This window comes from Ursus maritimus, unplaced genomic scaffold (genome assembly GCF_017311325.1).
Source record: "Ursus maritimus isolate PB19 unplaced genomic scaffold, ASM1731132v1 scaffold_33, whole genome shotgun sequence".
NCBI lineage: Eukaryota > Metazoa > Chordata > Mammalia > Carnivora > Ursidae > Ursus > Ursus maritimus.
In genome coordinates, this window is record NW_024425897.1 from 3,208,314 (window position 1) to 3,227,539 (window position 19,226).

The following is a 19,226-nucleotide window of genomic DNA, read 5'->3' on the forward strand; positions in this document are numbered from 1 at the left end:
GCGAGGGGCGGCGGACGGCCCGGCGCTCTGGGGAGCCGGTCCGGGCGGTCGGGGGGCCCGGGCCGAGCGAGCCGCGGCGGGCGGGCTGGGGGCCGGGGAGGGGGGGAAGGAGCGGGGAGGGGCGAGAGAGGGGGAGGGGAGGGAGGCCATTGTCTCGGCGCTGGGGGGGCGCGGGGGGGGGGGGGGGGGGCGCCTCCTCGGGGCCGGCCCGCGGTGTAGGGCGGCGCGGCCCGGGGCGCAGCGCAGCGCCCGCCACTCGGCCCGGGGCGCGGGGCAGCGCTCACCTCGGCGGCGGGGGCGGCGGCGGCGGCGGCCCGCCGGTCATGATCTCCGCCGTGTCCAGCCCGTGGCTCACGCAGCTCTCACACTTCTGCGACGTTGCAGCCTTCACGGCCAGCAGCCTGAGCAGCCTGGGGGCCGCGGGGCTTCCCGGGCGCCGCGTCGCCGGGCGCCGACCCGTACGGCCCGCGCGAGCTCCCGCCGCCGCCGCGCTACGACCCGTGCGCGCCGCCGCCGCCCCCGGCGCCCCGGGCCCGCCGCCGCACGCCTACCCATTCGCGCCGGCCGCCGGGGCGGCCACCAGCGCCGCCGCCGAGCCCGAGGGCCCCGGGGCCAGCTGCGCGGCCGCCGCCAAGGCGCCAGTGAAGAAGAACGCGAAGGTGGCCAGCGTGAGTGTGCAGCTGGAGATGAAGGCGCTGTGGGACGAGTTCAATCAGCTGGGCACCGAGATGATCGTCACCAAGGCCGGCAGGTCAGGGTGCCCCCCTCACTGCCCGCGACACTCCCCACGTGGCCCCAGTCTCGGGCAGCGCGATCCACGCGAGTGTGGCCGAGAAGCGGGGTGGGGGCGCGGCCCCGCCACCTGCGGCCCCCTCTAGGCGCAAGCTGGCTCTTCGTTCTCCGCGGTCCCGGCTCCAGCGACAGGCGCCTGGCGCGCCGGGCGGGGCCAGGGGACGGCGCGGGCAGCCTCAGAAGGCCGGTGGAGAGAAGCCTGGAGGACCGGCTCGCCCCTCCTGCAGCCCCACGGCGCCCGCCGCCGGAAGCCCGAGCCGACTCGGAGCACACCGGGCTAGGGGTTAGGCAGCTGCCCCTGAGCGGCCTCGCCGACAAGCCGGCTTCCAACGGATCCCACCTGGAAGGAAATTCATGTCTTTAGTTTCCCAGTTCAGTCTATACGGGTTAGATAAAGAGGGGCCGCTGGACAATTGTCTGGAGAATTTTAGGAGAAAGTTAAGACCCTTAAAAACAGTATGGTCTCTTCTGTGGAAGTTGCTACCCAGTTACCTTGGGCCTAAATTTCGGGTGATTGTGGGGCCTGGCTCTGCTGCTGGGGCCAGCCACCTTCCAATTGGCCTGTATTTGTTTTAAGGGCCCAGAGAGAAGGGGAACAAGTTTTGCGATGCAACCGATTCGACCGGCAGACAAAGGCGGGTGCCGGGCTGTGTCTAGTGTACACACGGAGACACCAGCTCTTCCACCACACAGCCAAGGGGAACTCAGGGCCTGTTTGCAGAGCCTTCTCGCGGTTTCTGTTTCCCTGCCGCGGCTGTCCTCCCTGGGGATCCGGCGGCCTGTGCTCTGCTTCAGTTCAGTGGGTCTTCTGCGGGCTCTCCTTACTGTCCCCTGAGGGGCCCAGTCCAGCCCTGCAAGGGCCTTGGCGGTGGCCAGGCTTCATCCCAGAAGCCAACATTCTGTAGCACCCACCAGCCTGCAGAGGTGGGGGTGGCAGGCCTGACCAGGAGGCTCAGCTCCATGGCATCTGTTTTCTGCCCACTGCCTGCACGGAGTTGCTTATGAGGGGACGCCTAGGAAGGGCAGGTGGGAGCCAAGCCTCATGCTGTCCTCCAGGGCCCAGTGGCTGGCACTGCTGTGTCCTCAGGACAGGGCCGGCCCACGGCCGGCGGCCCATCCGGGAGCTGCAGAATGTCCTTTCAGGAGCTTGCATGGGTCATAGAGTCAGAGTCCAGGGAGGGAGAGTTAGGTGACCATGGGGGCACAAGCCAAGGTCTGCCAGAGTAGCTGAGGCGCGGGGTGGGAACTTGCGTGTAACCCTGAGGAAGGTGGGGGGACTCCACCATTGGGTCGAGACAGGGCCTGTTGGGGCTGTGGGCTCTGAGGCCTCAGCGTCGCTGGAGGGGTTGGGGAGCAGCCGCAGAACCAGCCGAAAGGGCAACTGGGACTCCTGGGAAGCACACAGAGCGCCCCGGTTTCACTTTGTTCGAGCCGGGAGTTTACATCCGTCGCTTAAATCGAAATGGAGGAGGTGCTGTGGAGGGCTGAGAATCTCTGGGACCGCGTCTGGGGAGTCTTGCCGATGGGGTGCTGCCAGCTGAGGCCAGCTCTGGCCTGGACAGCCGAGAAGTAGCGAACGCTAGGCTGGCCCTGTGCGGGCAGATGCGCAGAGCAGCCCCAGATTACACTGGGACGCGGGGGCTCAGCTCTCGTGCTGAGTGAGCCGTTTGGGGGCTTCAGAAACGGGGGCAGGGGGCTGCCCTGCCACTCCACTTGTCTTTGGCTGGGCAGGGGCCTAGTTGGGTTAGAGTAGCTGAGGGAGAGGAGAGGAGGTGGAGGGGGCAGGCGGCTGAACGCAGGAGCCAGCGGGAAGCTACTCGTCTGGGGTTGGTCAAGGTGGGGCGGCCCTGCCTTCCCCTACCCGAGGTGACCGGAGGCCTCGCCGCCCCCAGGCGCATGTTCCCCACGTTTCAAGTGAAGCTCTTCGGCATGGACCCCATGGCGGACTACATGCTGCTCATGGACTTCGTTCCGGTGGACGACAAGCGCTACCGGTGAGCGCCCAGCAGGACCTGGGAGGGAGGGTGCCCTGGGAAGCGGCCGGTCCCTGCCTGGTGATGCCTCGGAGGGCAGCCCGCGAGAACGTTAGTGACCGGGAGTCCCGGCACCTGCCCCGGCTGCCCCACCAACTCCCCTGACCTGCCCCCTCCCAGTCCCTGTCAGACTCCAGACCCACACACCCCACCCCCAGCAGTTCTTGGGGAACTCCCCTCAGGAGGTCACACAGGCTGGGCCTCTCCACCAGCAGTAGGCCCGAGAGGGCTCCCACGCCCCTGGGCCAGCTTGGCCTGAGGTGGGCAGGCCCCTCGCACACAGCCGCTGCCTTTATTCTCGGCTCCTTCTCCCACGGGGTGAGCGTGGGCACCTTGTCCCCTTCCCCCATTCCCCGGAACGCTGGGCCCTGGAGCCGAGCAGGAAAGGTGGGGTGGCCGGGAAAGATTATGCAGGGCGGGCCTCAGCTGCCCGGACAATTAACAGCAATTAATAAAGAGAACGTGGTCCGCCCTGCACCCGAGGCCGCTGGCGCAGCCAACTCGGGGCCCGCACGCGGCGGACTGGGAGACCGGTGGCGGGGAGGCCCAGGGCAGGCAGACCCGCGTGCGACGAAATGTGGAACTGTGGCGCCGGGAGCCCAGCCTCCTCCCTCGGTGCCGGGCTTCCTGCCGTCTTGTATATTGAGATGGGAGGGAGTTTTCTATGTTCTTCACAATCCCCCTCAGAAATGCTCCCAGTCTGTGTGGCAGCCGAAGGCTCAATTTCACCCCAATGATGGAGAAACGCATCAGAGGCACTTTTGGGGTTCACTCAGCAAGGCCTTCTCGGTTCACCCCACATGGCATGACCCCTGTTCCGGTGCTGCCCCAGGTACGCCTTCCACAGCTCCTCCTGGCTGGTGGCCGGGAAGGCGGACCCCGCCACTCCAGGCCGAGTGCACTACCACCCGGACTCGCCTGCCAAAGGTGCACAGTGGATGAAGCAAATCGTGTCCTTCGACAAGCTCAAGCTGACCAACAACCTGCTGGATGACAACGGCCATGTGAGCGATCCCCGCACCTCCCCAGGCGACGCTGCTCTCCCCGGTGCGGGCCCTCCAGAGTCCTTGTGGCCCAGAGCCGGAAGCAGAGCTTGGGCAGCTCGGGGTGTGAATAAGGGACAGGAGAGGAGGCTGAGGAGAGGAGGCCCCTCTGGGTCAGGGGCTCCCAGGGCCTGGTGGCCCTCAGGCCTGGGAGAGGGTGTCCCCTTGCCCCCTGCACTCCACTCCTGATTTTCTGCTGGAGGTTTTGTAACTGGAAAGGATGGGGCCGCGCGTGGGGATAGCGGTAGAACTTTGTAGAATAAATCCAGGCGGGCGATGCCGCTTTCCTGCGGGCTGAGCTCTGGCCGGCAGCCACCTACCACCCACCCACTGTAGGCCCAAAGGAGTTCTCAGGGACCTACGGGAAAAGGATCGAAACCCTGACCTTTTGCCATTTTGAGTGTCTTTCCTGGTGGTCCCCCGTTGGTTGCAGTCTCCGCTTGAGCCCCATGGCCAGACCTCGCTTCGGGAGTTCAGAGTTTTGTCCAAGTTCTCTGGGGAGTTCACTGCCTATCTGGACCTTCGCCCATTTCCTAGTTCCAAACTTGCCACCTTGTCTTCCAGATTATTCTCAACTCCATGCACAGATACCAGCCCCGTTTCCACGTTGTCTATGTGGACCCACGCAAAGATAGTGAGAAATACGCTGAGGAGAACTTTAAAACCTTTGTGTTTGAGGAGACTCGCTTCACCGCGGTCACTGCCTACCAGAACCACCGGGTGAGGCCCTGGGGATGGGCGAATTCAATACTTTTGGCTTGCGATTTCCAGTTGCTGCCTGGCGGACAGAGGTTTGGACCCAAAGGTTGTAGGTTCTGGTGGAACCCAACACGGATGGAGTCCCACTCCCAAGGGCCTCAAGAAGCTTCCTTCCCTCTGCTGCAGGCTGGCCCAGCCTCCTATCAGGTTGACCTCTCTAGCAGCAACTGTCAGTGCAGCCTGAAAGTTTGTTTTCCAAACCATTCCGGAAACTCCCCATCAGGGGCCTGATCCACGGTTTACCCAAATTCCTAGGGCACGCCCCCCCCCACACACACTGCGGGTCAGGCAGTGGAGGTGACCACATTCCCATCTCAGGCAGGGACACAGGGTCTCCATCCCAATCACTTGGGGCCACAAAGGGGTTTCTTAGCCAGAAAGGAGCTATCCCATTCGACAGGAGAGAGGGATAACCTCAGTGAAGGAGAGAGTTAACTGTGGGAAGGTTCTTGTCCCGGAAGAGTAAAAGGGCCCTTATCGGGGCAGCTCCTCCAAACTACCCTCTCCCGGTGCTCGTCCACCCCCAGCGCAGGGGCTCCAGCCACTTGCTCAATGCCCCTCCCCCGCCCCGCAGATCACGCAGCTGAAGATCGCCAGCAACCCCTTCGCCAAAGGCTTCCGAGACTGCGATCCGGAGGACTGGTGAGTGACCTCTGAGGAGACAGCGACCGCTCCGGAGCCTGGCGGGGGCGCCCCCCTGACCCCTGCCCTCCTCCCTCCCGCAGGCCCCGGAACCACCGGCCCGGCGCGCTGCCGCTTATGAGCGCTTTCGCGCGCTCGCGGAACCCCGTGGCCTCCCCCACGCAGCCCAACGGCGCAGAGAAAGGTAGGGCCGGGGTCGTGGGATCCGGGCCGTGGCCCTGAGCGCGCTCCGCCCCGGGCAGACGGCCGAGCCTGGCCTCGCCCGCGCCCCAGGGGCGCCCACGGCCTTCGAGCCGGTTGCACAACGGCAGTGGCGGCGGGCAAGCGCGCACTCGCCCGCCCGGCCCGACGGCTGCGCCCCGCCCGCCCCGCCTGCCGCCCGCAGAGGGGCACGGGCCCCTGGGGAGGGCCCGGGGCTCCCGCAGGTTCGGCGAGAAGGGGTGGGGAGCGCCCGAGTGCGGGCTTGCGTCTCCTCCCCGCCAGGAGCGACGGGGCACTCGCGGGTCCCCTTTGCCGTCTTGACCCGGCGCGCTTACCCCTCGGCCCTCCCCGCAGACGCGGCCGAGGCTCGGCGAGAATTCGAGCGCGACGCGGGCGGACCGGCAGTGCTCGGGGACCCGGCGCACCCGCCGCAGCTGCTGGCACGGGTGCTGAGCCCCGCACTGCCCGGGGCCGGCGGCGCCGGCGGCCTCGTCCCGCTGCCCGGGGCGCCCGGAGGCCGGCCCAGCCCTCCGCACCCCGAGCTGCGCCTAGAGGCGCCCGGCGCATCGGAGCCGCTCCACCACCACCCCTATAAGTACCCGGCCGCCGCCTACGACCATTACCTCGGGGCCAAGAGCCGGCCGGCGCCCTACCCGCTGCCCGGCCTGCGCGGCCACGGCTACCACCCGCACGCGCACCCGCACCACCACCACCCGGCCGTGAGTCCGGCCGCCGCCGCTGCAGCCGCAGCCGCTGCCGCCGCAGCCGCGGCCGCCAACATGTACTCGTCGGCCGGGGCCGCGCCGCCCGGCTCCTACGATTACTGCCCCAGATAATGCGGGCGCCCGCCGGCTGCTTCCCCGCCCGGGGTCCCCGCACAGCCCTGAGGGCCGTCGGGGTCCCCGTCCACCCAGCCCCAAGGGCCGTCCAAGAACGTGTTCCTCCAGCCCCGGGGGTCAGTGCGGGTCTCCCCTTCCCCAGCCTCGAAGCCATCGGGGTCCTCCACCTTCTAGCTCCGGGGCTGCTGAAGTATCTGGTTCCCCAGTCCCGGGAGCCACCGCGGGTCCCTCCCCAGCCCGGAGGGCCACGGGGTCCGCGCCCGCCAGTGCCAAAGCGCCCGGTCAGCGGCGGAAGGAAGTGATATTTATTGTTCTCCGCGAGACCGCGTCGCCCCCCCACCCCCGGCCCGGCCGGCAGTTGCAGTGTAGACGACCCGAGAGCCTGACTGCAGGCGGTGTAGATACGTGTAGATATTTGTAGATACTGTAGATACCGCGCCGGCGCCGACTTGATAAAGGTTTCGCCTCTTTTGGAAGTTGCCTGCGTGTCCATTTATTTGTGTCCAGTTAGATCGCACGGGGGATGTCGGGGAGAGCGTGTCCGGTCGACTCGGGGACTTCGGGGTCTCCCCAGCTCCAGTCCCCATAGCCGCAGCGAAGTGGGTGTCCCTAAGGTGCCCTCCGAGCGCCTCCTCCCGGCCCGTTTCCAGAGCCTCTTCCCGGCCACGCCCCTCTCCGTCCTCTCCCCGCCCCCTCTGCCGTGGCCCGATCCGGGTTCGCTCCCAGGGTCTCCTCCAGGCCCGGCCAGCCCTCTCCCCGCCCCCACTTCCACCTTGTAGCTTCATCCCGTCTTCCCCGAGGCTGAACTTAACAGCGGCTCCGCCCCAGCCCCAGGTGTGCTGAGGGCCTTTTTACTTAACTCTGGCCGTTTTCTAGGATTCAGGCAGGCAGCCCTGGCCTGTTTTCAGGACCAGTGCCTGTCCTGGGTGCTTTTCCACGGAAGCTGGAAATAACCATCAGGACAGGACCCTGTCCGTTGGGGGTTGGGAAGGGGAGGAGCTCTGACTCTGATCGCAGAAAGACAAAAACAGGCAATTCTGCTGTTCTAGCATTTCCCCTGGCTGGCCCTAGCCCAGGCCTGCATTTTCCCCTGTTTATTGACTTTGTTCCCTGTGAATGTCCCCACGGAGTGACCTGGGCAGGGGGCACAATGACAGTGGTCGTGAGTCATCCTGAAACCTGTCTGTGAAGCATTTTTCCCAGGCCAGGTGGTGAGGGACCTCTCCCCATTAACTCAACACCCGCGATGGGGCCAGAGGAACTCTTTGATCCCTCCCTTCCTGAGTCCAGGCAGGAAAAGCTGACAACCGGTCAACGTCAAGGCTGCTAACTTGGACACAAGATGGACGGGAAATGCAAGTGGCTGAGGTTCTATCCCTGTTCTGTGTCTGTCCCAGAATGTCTGTGGCAGTCGCTGCCACATGGCCGTGGCAACCTGGTGCCACCCTTCCCCGGCACAGCCAGGCATTTCCCAATGTCTGTCCTAGACGGGACACTTTCTTCCTGGATGTGTTCACCCTGGTGGCATGAGGTGACAGAAGGCTTAGCAGTTGGACAGCAGGAAGCATTTCCATGAGGCAGGTCTACGAAGGGAGGGGGTGACCAAGCTGCTGAGGAATGGGCTCTGGACTAGGGTCCACGAAAGCGTCTCCCTCTGGGTGAGCCGCGTGCACCACTCATGCAGCCTGTTTCCCGTTTGTACCACAAATGCACCCTGCATTCTTGTTCTGGGAGGCCTGCAGGAATGAGGGGCCAGTCTCTCCTGCAGGTGCTGGGCACCCCTCCCAGGCGCACTGCGATTCTGAGGCCCCCTTTCCCCTGCACACTTTACACTCGGGCCATGGTGAGGGTCAGGGGTTGAGAACCACAGTTGGAAAGATCTCTGTTTTGGTTTTGTTTAAAGCTAAAGTGAGTGGAAGGTCCCCTCTGAACCAGCGGCGGGGGTGTTTGCCATGGGAGGACGCAGCTGAGCGCACGGGTGTGCAGCCCACCAGCCTCCCGCATGTGCACCCGCTCCCATAATCATCACCCACTCCAGATGGAAACTGCTGCTGCTGTCCAACACGGTGGCTGCTGGCCATGGTGGGCCACTTACGTGTTAATGGACGAAAATAGAATAAAATGAAACATTCGGTTCCTCCCTGGCTGCATTCTGAGTGCTGGACAGCACATGCGCGGCAGGTCAGCTCGCTGAACGCGGCAGATGAGGGCTGCCCTGCACGGGGGAAGAGGCCCCCGAAGGCATGGTTTTCTACCCTCTGCCCCCATAGACGAGTCTGCCCTTCTTCAGAACTTCTCACAAATGGGATCATGCAACAGGGTGCCCAGGCTGGCTGCTTTCCACGCCGGGGTGTTTCGAGGCTGGCCCACGCTGCCGCGCACCCAGTTCTTACTGCTGACCAGTGTCCGGTCTCCTGCGAAGGACGCTCAGTGGTTTTAAGATGGATGCTGTGGTCCTCGGTGCTGCAGGTGGGACTGGTTCCTCCGGGCAGCCACGCAACACCTCAGTGGGCTGTTGTCACCCACCTTCCGCCCTGGGGAGGTTGCGAGGGAAGGGTGGTTCGGGTCACCCAGCTTCTGCTGGGGGCTCCTCATTTCAGAAAAGCACTAGGGCCATTCTTAGTCACTTATTCCTGAAACAAGTGCCCGGTGAGCTCTGCCAGCGCTGTCGCCCCTGCCTGCCGTGTGGGGCTGACATTCCCGTGGCCAGCTACCCCAGACAGTCCCTGACTTCCCTGTAAAGCCACTGTCTTGACAGCTTCCATGTCCCTCGCTTTGGGCTCCTCTGCGGACACGCCTGGGCTGCCTCTTCCATGAGCCACCATGCTGCACTGTGTAGGGACTTGGGTCCCATCCGACCCGCTCCCTTGTGGGCTCACCCCTCAGTGTCTTCCTCTGGGTCCCTCAGTTGGCCCAGAGGTCCTGTTCGGCTCCCTTCACCTGTCTGCACGTGTCCGGTTGCTAGGACTCAGGAGGACAAGAGCTTGGATTAGAAGGGACCTCGGAGATCTGGTCCGGGAACCTCGAAGCCCTTCAAAAAAGAATGGATGCCCAACGAGTAAACCAGGCTAACTCTTGACTAAGTAGAGGAGCGTGTGGCCTGTCTACTCCCCTCTTCACTGCTTTGGGTCCCACATAAGGGGTCTAGCGAACCCAAGGACGCTGGGGTGTGGTGGCACGGCCCCCCGCCTCCCCCCCCAGCACCCCAGCCTGCTGCTTTGAGAGGAGGGAGGGTCTGCTGTGCTGCCTTCCTCCAGCGCTGGGGCCTCTGTCTGACAGAAACACTCCCGCTCCTAGGAAGGCTTGGGAAACGCTGCCCCAGCACAAACCACTGGCGTGTTTGGAGGACTCACCAAGTGCCCGGCACCCTCGCAAGCCCTGTGGCTGCTGCCTCCACACATCTAGGTATTCCAAAAGCCCAGGACATAAGGCCTCTGACAACCCCCCTGCCCACAGGGTCTCGCCTGCCGGCCCACAGCCGGGGCAGGGATGCTCTGGAATGGGTCCTTCCCCCTGTACTGCCACGTAGTAAAGCTGGCAACACCGCATGGCTTTCCTGAGATCAAGAGAAGGTGCCCTGAGCACGCACGTTGGCTGAACCGTGGGGCACAGGCGGCTGTGGGCACAGGTCTCTGAGGACACACCTCCCCGAGGGGCTGGTATAGTCTCCTCCACAGGCAAGGGTTTGGGGTGCAGACGCAGTACACTGGGATCCTGCCATAGGATGAGGGGAGTCTGCGTGGTGGCACTCGTCCTGGAGTTGCAGAGGAAGAGGAAGCCTGGTGCGGGGGCTTCAGCCAGCCCTTTTCCGCTGGCCGGGGACGTCCACAGAGCGTGCGGGACCTGTACGACGACGGTGGGTGAACGCAAGGCACTGATCTCCAGGTGTGCTGCAGATCAAAGCATTGGAGCGCTAGAGAATTCCACAGGGCCACAGCCGCGGGGGAGGGGGCAGAGCCGGCACAGCCAGGGGAGCCGGGCGTGCAGGCAGACAGAGCAAGGGGGGGGGGCCTGAGGTGCTTCTTCTAGGACCAAAGGAACGATTCCAGCAGCAGGAGTGTGGCCTCGCCTGGAGCTGGGTGCGAGGGAGAGCACACCTCCCAGGTTCCACAAGCCCTGTGCCTCAGTTCCCCCTTCATGCTGGGTGCTGACCCCTGCCCCGTGGGAGCGGTGTGAGTCGTGCAGGCCCATGTGAGCAGCGGGGACCATCCTCCCATCCTCTGTGTGGGGTCCAATGAGGCTGTGCCCTGGCACAGGTCCCAGGGGCAGGACCAGGCATCTACATTTGCGCATGTCTGATGCCCCTGCACACGCCTCCCTCACCCCCAAGGCCACCTCCGCATTGTGACATGGGCACAGCCGGGGAGCAGGTGGGGGTGGACATGACGTGGTCCCACACGCCTCCTGGCCCTGGGAGGGGAGGCTGGGGTTGTTTCCTGGTCTACCCCACACATTTTCCGTATTTAAAAAAACCCACAAATCTTGCCTTTGATTCGATTCCCTTCCCCGCTTGTCCTACTACTTCAAACCAGATGGATTCTCAAGACGAGACTTTGGAGTCTCGGCGCCCGCACTTAACTGCTGCCAGGTCTGCGTGTGGGGAACAGCAGAACCAAAGGTGTTTTGTGAAAAGCAGTCCCCATGAGGGAGAAGCTTAGGTTTTAATAGCAGTAATTAAGTTATCTTCTTAATTATAAAGAGGAATGGCATTGCCGACATCCTTTATCTATCAGCTTTCAATTGCATCCCATCCGTGCCCAATCCTAATCCTCTGCTTCCAGCAGCCGCCCGGGTCTTCCCCTGGGCTCACAGAGCAGCCCGGCCCAGCTCTGGCCTCGAAGACCTGCACTGGGGACACGTGAGGGTCCGCCCCCGCCCCCCCCCCCCACGCTTGTGCCACCAAGGAAAAGGCCTTCCGATCAGACTGTGTCCCCCTTCGAGGGAAACATATCCTGACTTCGGAGATTCTGGTGTTTCCGTCCAAGGACACCGTACACCTGTGGTAAGGTAGGCTTGAGTCACCGGCTGGGACACAGCCCCCCCCCCACCCCCCCGTGACCTCTGAGGCTGCCTGCCCGGCCAGCCCCTGCAAGGTCTGCAGGTGGGGCCCAGGGCTGCAGAAAGCCCCACTGTAGTGTGTTCTCTGCCATTCTGGGCACTGACAGGTCGGGTCTGCAACGTCATAGCGGGAACTCGGAGCCTGTGGGGTGGGGGAAGGGGCTGCAACAAAATAGGGAAGCAGCAACTTCCATGCGAAGAATCACTCTTCTGGTAACACTAAGTAACACCTTTTTCTTTAAAGATTTTATTTATTTATTTGACAGAGAGACACAGCGAGAGAGGGAACACAAGCAGGGGGAGTGGGAGAGGAAGAAGCTGGCTTCCTGCCGAGCAGGGAGCCCAATGCGGGGCTCCATCCCAGAACCCTGCGATCATGACCTGAGCCGCCCAGGTGCCCCGTCAACACTAAGTAAAGTCTTAAAAGGACTAAGAAAAGCCAGCGGCTTCAGATGCCACTGGCCAGCTTGAAAACGCTTCGGCTTGGCCCTTCTCTGGGGAGCGCCTGCAGAGCACAGAGTGGCAGAGCAGCGGCTGCCAGGCTCCGCACCCGGCCCCGAGGGCATCTTGGCCAAGGTGGGGAGTGGGCTGCAGGGAGCTGCCAGCGGAGCGAGGAGGTGGACACTCACACCCAGATTCCCACAGATCCACCACCCAGAAGCCGGCTGTGAGTGAGCAGACACTCTGGGCATTTGGGGGAAGGTCACCATCCCCACAGGGGTGGCTGAAGAGAGGCCACTGGCCCCAAGCGTGCCTGCTGCCGTCTCCACTGGGCAGCGCTACTGGATGGCCAGGGGCAGTGGGACTCACTTTCCCCAGTGCCCCACGGGGACTCGTACAGTGGGCCCTTTTTGTGGGCCTGGGTGGTTCTGGGCATGTCTTACCTCCTGGGCTCCAACGATTGAGCCCTCTTTCTTTTTGGGTGGCCACCCAGAAGGGTCCATTTAGAGACAGAGCCCAAAGCCAGAGTTGGCACCCCTTTCCAGGGACCTGGACTCCCAGAAGCTATTGCCAGGCTGTCCCCAGAGCCGCAATGTCTCTGGCCTCTTCGTATGCCACTGTCATTTCCCTGCCACCACCCGCTCTCCTGACTCTGAGACCACGTGTACGAATCCTGCCCCTCTGACAGGTGGGCTGTAGGTGGGAGCCCCCAGTATCTAGGCACCTTGATATGGTCGCCGCCAGGAAAAGGACTGGTCTCAGGTGGGCCAGGACACGTGAGGGGGCCAAGCGGCGTCTGTGTGCTGGTGAGGCCCTTCGGCTCCTCAAAGCCTGCCCACTCCCGCTACACACTGCTGCTGGGGTTCCCTCCAGTTTCCAGCTATTTCCCATGCGGGTGTCTCATCCCAGTGAGGATTGAAGTTTCCAGAAGATGGAGATCCTATCACGTGTACACCCGGAAAATAATATATGATGAATGAAAATTTTCGTTTAAACCACAAGAGAGGGGCAAATGGGCAGCTGTCAGTTGGGTGTCTGCCTTCGGCTCAGGTCATGATCTCATGCTCCTGGGATCAAACCCTATGTTGGGCTCCCTACTCCTCGGGGAGCCTGCTTCTCCCTCTCCCTCTGCCTCCCACCCCTCCCCATGCTCTGTCTCTGCTTCTCTTACAAATAAACAAATAAAATCTTTAAAAAATAAAAATAAATAAACCAACCAAGAGAGACCTCGTACCCATTAGGATGGCTGCTATGAACACACACACACACACACACACACACCCCAGAATACACATGGGTGAAGACGTGGAGAAATCGAGCCCCTCGTGCGTTGCTGGGGGGAATGTAAAACGGTGCAGCCACTGTGGAAAACAGTAAATCTAGAACTACGTAGGACCCAGCGATTCCACCCTGGGCGTATGCCCCAGAGAACAGACCAAAGCAAGGACTTACACAGATATTGGTACACCTGTGTCCGTAGCAGTATTAGTCACAATAGCCGGGAGGTGCAAGCAGACCAAGTGTCATCAACTACCCAGTGGATAAAAGCCGGACTGATGAATGGATAAAAATGTGGGATGGCCATACAGTGGGTCATAAAAAGGAAGGAAATTCTGACACGAGCTATGCGACGAGGACGGACCTTGAGGACATTATGCTCAGTGAAACAAGCCAGACACGAAAGGACAAATCCTGTTGGATTCCACTTAAATGAGGTCCCAGAGGAGACAGATCTATGGAGACAGAAAGTATTGGAGGGGGTGCAAGGGGCTGGGGGAGGAGGGAAGGGGGAGTTAGTGTTTAATGGGGACAGAGCTGCGTTTAGATGACAAAGTTCTGGAGATGGGTGGTGGGGATGGGTGCTCAACACTGCCAATGTGTTTAACGCCACCGACCTGGACACTTGAAGTGGTTAAAAGGCAAATTTATGTTTTTAATGTATGCTTGCATGTATTTAACAATTAGAGAGCGCCTGGATTCTCTCTAATCTACAAAAGCCACTCTGTTCATCTCGGATGGACCACGTCCTAACCTGTCTCTAAACCAGGAGTTCTTAACATGGCAATTTCATCCTGCGAGGCCGTCGGGCAATGTCGGGAGATGCTTTTGAAGGCCACATGGGGTAGGTGGAGGCCAGACATACTGTTCGGCACCCTCCGGTGGTAGGATGGTCCCAACACAGAATGATTGGGCTCAGACGTCACGGGGTCTGGACCAGCCAACAGCCACAGCCCCAAGTCTTTTGAGCCCCACGTAACCGGGCAGCAGCTAGACAAGCGAGCGTCCCTCCTGGTGCTACTTGCCCCAGACCGAGTCCACCTTAGGCTCTCTCCACAAGCCTCTCTGGTGCCCGGGGACCCAGACTCACCCATGAGGTCGGCAGTCCAGCCCCCAGCCTGAGCGGTGTGTCTTATACCCTGGGGATGCTGGTGATAGCCTGGGGTGTGGGATTTAGGACCCCTGGGGGATGCTTCTCCAAGCTCCTGTGCCCTGGCCAGTCCAGCTAGCTCATGTGTCTCTCTCACAGGGACAGTGTCTCCCTCTTTTTTTGTATAGGTTTCGTTAGGGGCCCCGACTCTTCAAGAGGGCCACTTAGCTCTGGGAGGGCCCCCACAAGCCCTCTCTCAGAGGAGGCAAAGGTGTGGTGTGAGGTAGGGAGCGTGGGGTGACACGTTCATACTCTCACACGCCAAAGTGGCTGCCACGGAGTAGTTGTTGAGATACAGTTTCTGCTCTAAAAGAATGCATGTCACAACCTAGAGATCATGGCTTGAGTCAAAATCAAGAGTTGGACGCTTAATCGACTGAGCCACCCAGGCGCCCCCTTAACATTCCGTATCTTAAAAAATAATAAAAATAGAGCATCTTGTCTCAGTCCGTTCAGGCTGTTATAAGAAAATACCGCAGACGGGTGGCTTATAAATAACAGAAATTCATTTCTCACCGTTCTGGAGACTGGAAGTCCAAGATCAAGGCAGAGCCAGTGTCTGGTGAGAGCCCCATTCCCGTGTCCTCACGTGGCAGAAGGGCAGGGGGAGCCCTTTGGGGTTTCTTTTATAAGGCACTAATCCCATTCGTAATGGTTCCAGCTCATGACCTAAGCACTTCCTAAAGGCCCCATCCTAGTACCATCACCTGGGGGGTTAGGTTTCAACCTATGAGTTTGGGGGGGACACAGACACTCAGCCCATAGCAATCTTCAGGCACACTTGGCCTACGTCACTATTACAATACTTTGTTAGTCTACTTCAAGTTAACTTTTCTTGTTTGAGTGTCAAGGAGACTTCTTCGCCCATCGGAATTTTGCCTGTTTGAACAGACGATGGTGACCGTCACCTTGCTGCCTGACACGTCCCGGGCCCATGTGGGAGGCCCCTTGGCCTTCAGTGCTGCTCTTGGCACCTCTTAATGCCTCCTGGTTTTGTGGCAGTAGCAGACTCCCCACGTCTGCCCCGTGCCACGGAAGCAGGGGCCAACACACGGCTCTGTGGGCCCACACACTGTGGCCCAAGGGTGTCTGTCGGTGGCACACAGGATGGGCTTTCCTGACGCTGCTCCAAGATCGGAGGCCCCACGTGGGCTCTGAGTGGACAGGGGGAGCAGCTCTCGGCCCCCTCCTGGTACGGATGGAGGCAGAAGCATTTCATCTGAAGGCCCTTGAGCACCTTTGCTCAGGTTAGCACACAGTACGGGTATGCAACCTCCTCTGGTCTGTGGCTCTATCTCCCGCTCGGGTGTTTTCCCGCGGGGATTCCCTAAGCACAGTTTTAGAACTTCTTCTGTAGGACGGACAGTCCTGTACCTGGTGGGCATGTCTCCGGGCGGGTTGGGTGGATGCCTGCCCCACTCACCAGCCGTGGCTCTCAGCATCCTGTTTGGCTCTACCAGGCCCGGGGGCTTCCTTCCCGCCTGGCTCCCAGGGGAGCTCCCGGACAAGCTGGAGAGCTCAGCCCCGGGATGCTGCGTCCAGGCAGGAGTGGGCGTGGTGATGCGATGATGCAGGAGAGGCCGGGTGGCCGCCGCAGCAGCACCGCCACCGCCCCCCCGAGCTGCAGGCTGGGGGGCTGCAGGCTGGAGGGCTGTGGGCTGGGGGGCTGCGGGCTGGGGAGCGGCGGCTTGCCCAGCCTGAGGCACAGGTGCGCGGCAACTCAGCTGTAAGGTTTTCATCTGTGCCAGCTCGTTTTTGACACCAGGCTTTCCCATGAAGTTATAGCTAGTTGAGTATCAAGCGTTTCTAAAGAACCCCCTGAAGGAATGTTTTTTCTTTGTGCAAACAGTCCTTTTGTGCAGAGGGTGTTCTGTGGCTTCTTGGCACAGACGCAGGTGGGTAACACCTGATTGAACGTCACTCACTCAGGGGCGTAAAGACACGCACTGCACGTCAGCACAAAGCCAGCCTGCCGAGCGAGCGCCGCCAGGTCTCCCAGGACGCCGAGCAGCAAGCCCTTCCCTGGCTAATCCTCGGCGTCTGAGGGCCTCGTCCAGCTTCCTGCGACACTGGTTCACGGCTTTCCCAAGCCCGTGGCTGTCCGACGCTGTCCCGCCTCTGAAACTCAGAAAGCACAGGAAAAGGTGGTGAATTCTCAGGATCCAGAGGCCACACTGGGGTCACGGCCTGGTCTGCCACGAGCCTCCTGCTTGTCCGAGGGACCCGGCCTGCAGTGGATGCTGGGTAAGCGCTGCCCACCTGCCCACGTGCTGCGTGGGAATGACCGTGAGGCCGCCCTTGCAGGGTTACCACGGGTCTGGAAGATGATCCGCAGCAGGTGCCTGAGGCTGGGCTGCTCCCTTGCCTGGGCTGGCTGGTTAGGATGCCACAGCTGCTTGCCTTGCCTTTCCGGGGGGTGGCCTGGAGGGGGGACCCACTGCCGGCCTGTCTGCCCTGCTGATGAGAGGCACCCTTCGCCCCGGAGCTGGTGACTGGGGATGCTTTTCTCCCCAGTAGAACATCCAGATCCCACCCTGGGCCACCCAAGTCACGGCACAGAATACCCCAAGGCCACTCCTGCTGGCCGTGGAGAGGCCGGGCAGCCTCCAGGAGCTGAGGGCCTCAGTCCTGTAGCCTGCCCACTGACACCTAACTACAGCCTGTGAGGCTCCGGCCAGAGGCCCCGGCTGCACTGTGCCCGCACCCCTGGCCCCTGAAAGTTCTTCCAATAAGGACAGAACAGCAGAACACATCGCCCAGAGCCAGGACTGCACACGAGAAATTCCATCGCTACTCCGAACAAGTTTTCTCTGGTTGTGAGCAGCCTCTCCACTGAGAGAGTATTAATGAAGAATTCGAGAGACTGGTGAGCCTCCCTCAGTTGTTGGGTTGGACCGGAAAGTGCCTTGCCATGGGGGAGGACACCTGAGGACACCTGATGAGCGATGCTTGGCCAGCGGGTCCCCCCCCCCACCGCCTTCGCTTGCCTGGGGAACCTCAGGTCTCTGCCTGGCTGCATTTCCTCCCCGCCGGGCACCTGAGCCACAGCCTTCCTCGTTGTCCTGGATGACAACATCGATGTCGGTGGCACAGAATCACCACGGTCTGGCCACTGTGGACTGTGCTAAATTCAAGGGGATCCTCAGTGAAACGGCGCTTAAGTGTAAGTCCTGGAAACGTTGCTCAGTGAACAGCCTAAGTAGCCGGGAAAGGCACTTAGGAACCGGGCAGAAAATCCCAGGGCTGATTTCGCAAAGCCACCCGGCTGCCACGGGCAGATGCGGCTGGGTGTGTGGAGGAGCGGCTGGGCCCGGGCCGTCTTGCTGAAAGCATCGGACATGAAGGCACACAGGCGTACAGCCCGAGATGCTTGGACGCTGCCTCCCCACCCTCGGCCCGGCCCCAGAGCCACCACAGGGACGGGCAGACGCCTCTGTCAGCAACCGAGGTTGCTGTTGGCCTGCAGGCGGGTGACCAGGAAGGAGTGGGGCTTCCCACATGGCCAGGGGTGAGGGCCAGGAGGCCTGGCCCAAGCCCTGCTCTCATTTTCTGTCTGTTTAACAGTTACCCCTGGTAACTGGACTTCCAAGGACACGTTTTACTGACAGGAGGCAGGTGGAAGCATCTTAAAGGAAAAGCAGGCCTTTTTGAATTGTGGTAAAGTGAAAAGTGGAGAAAACTCTGCCAGGGGTGTGGGAGGCCCCCCATGGGCCTCTGCCTGAGGCCGCGGCCAGAGCGGCCTTCACTTCATGGACCCCACCTGCGCAGACACCTTGCACGGCCTGGGGCAGACCTGGGCTGCGCTGAGCTTTCTGGACTGTGAGGACCACGGACGACTGTGGCTTCCACCCCACCCCAGTCCCTCAAGGTCCATCCAGGCTCCTCTTCATGGCTTGTGGGACTACACTGTAGTTTGCTTCTCTGTCCATTCATCGATACATTTGGGTGGTTTCTAGTTTGGCACTGTTATGAATAAAGCCACTATGAGCGTCCGTGCAAAGGAAAGAAAGCCATTCCCAGAACATTCAGGGCCCGTTGACATCAAAGGGACTGGCCATGAGAGCACACGCGTCCTTCTCGTGAAGGGCAACCTTGGATCTGCACCAAGGCTCCTCCTTGTAGAGCGCCTGCCTGTCCCGTGGAGGGCCGCAAGGACGGCGCCGTGCCCACTCTGCGGCCCACCCTAGGATACTCAGGGAGATCGGCTCAAGCCTTTCCAGCAAGGGGACCACACAGCTGTTGGAAGATGGCAGCGCCCCTGCACACCTGGGTCCCGTGGCACAGCCAGCCCCCAACAGTGGCTCAGGTCTGGGGAAGGACTCAGCCCGAGGAACACGACAAGGACCCTCTGAGCTTTGCGAACATCAAGTATTTTCCCCAGGCTGGGTGTCGGAGTGGGGCCTGTTTCTCCTTATCTCTAGGGAGTCTGCGACTGGTCGGGTCTTGGCTACCGCCCCAGATCGTGTTGATGCGGAGGCTGTGTTGGGCAAAGCTGTGGGCCCCCCAGCGGGCAGAGGAGGTCCCAGTGGTTCAGACGCCCATGTTTCTAGTACGGTTGGTGCCACTGCGGTTCCAGGTGGCTCAGGGGAGTGGACGAAAGTCCTGGCCACCAGTCCTTCCACACGACATCCATCAGGCACGCAGGACTAGCAGGGCTCTGAGGGCCCAGTTTGGCCCCTGTACACCAAGATTCGGCCACAAGATGTCCCTGGGACACTGCTCACCAGCACGTGACCTCGGTAAGGGTCAGTTGCCTGTGATCTTCTATGCACCTCTGCTTGTGCCTTCGACAGGGAGGTGAGGGCCAGGGGTGGACTCTGGGTGCGCGTCTGCCAACACCTCCCCTCACCGTCTCCAGGGGCAACGCACTGGCAGTCAACATGCGCAGCTCACCTCACACATTCTGGAAGCATCTCTGGGTTTAATAAACCTCACGCTGACTTACAGTGCCCTGTCCCTCTGTCTGGAACACACCTCCATAGCTGTTTTT

General features: G+C 61.5%; 1 protein-coding gene across 1 annotated transcript; it reads left to right on the forward strand.

The window, feature by feature from the left end:
* The first annotated feature begins 321 nt into the window (after positions 1 to 321).
* On the forward strand, positions 322 to 6,868 carry TBX1 (T-box transcription factor 1). Its single transcript, XM_040619583.1, is given in 9 exon segments — positions 322 to 421; positions 423 to 504; positions 507 to 751; positions 2,685 to 2,786; positions 3,658 to 3,829; positions 4,433 to 4,588; positions 5,202 to 5,269; positions 5,353 to 5,453; positions 5,825 to 6,868. Coding segments are annotated over 9 exon segments (1,506 nt in total). The 5' UTR covers positions 322 to 323; the 3' UTR covers positions 6,307 to 6,868.
* Positions 6,869 to 19,226: the final 12,358 nt, after the last annotated feature.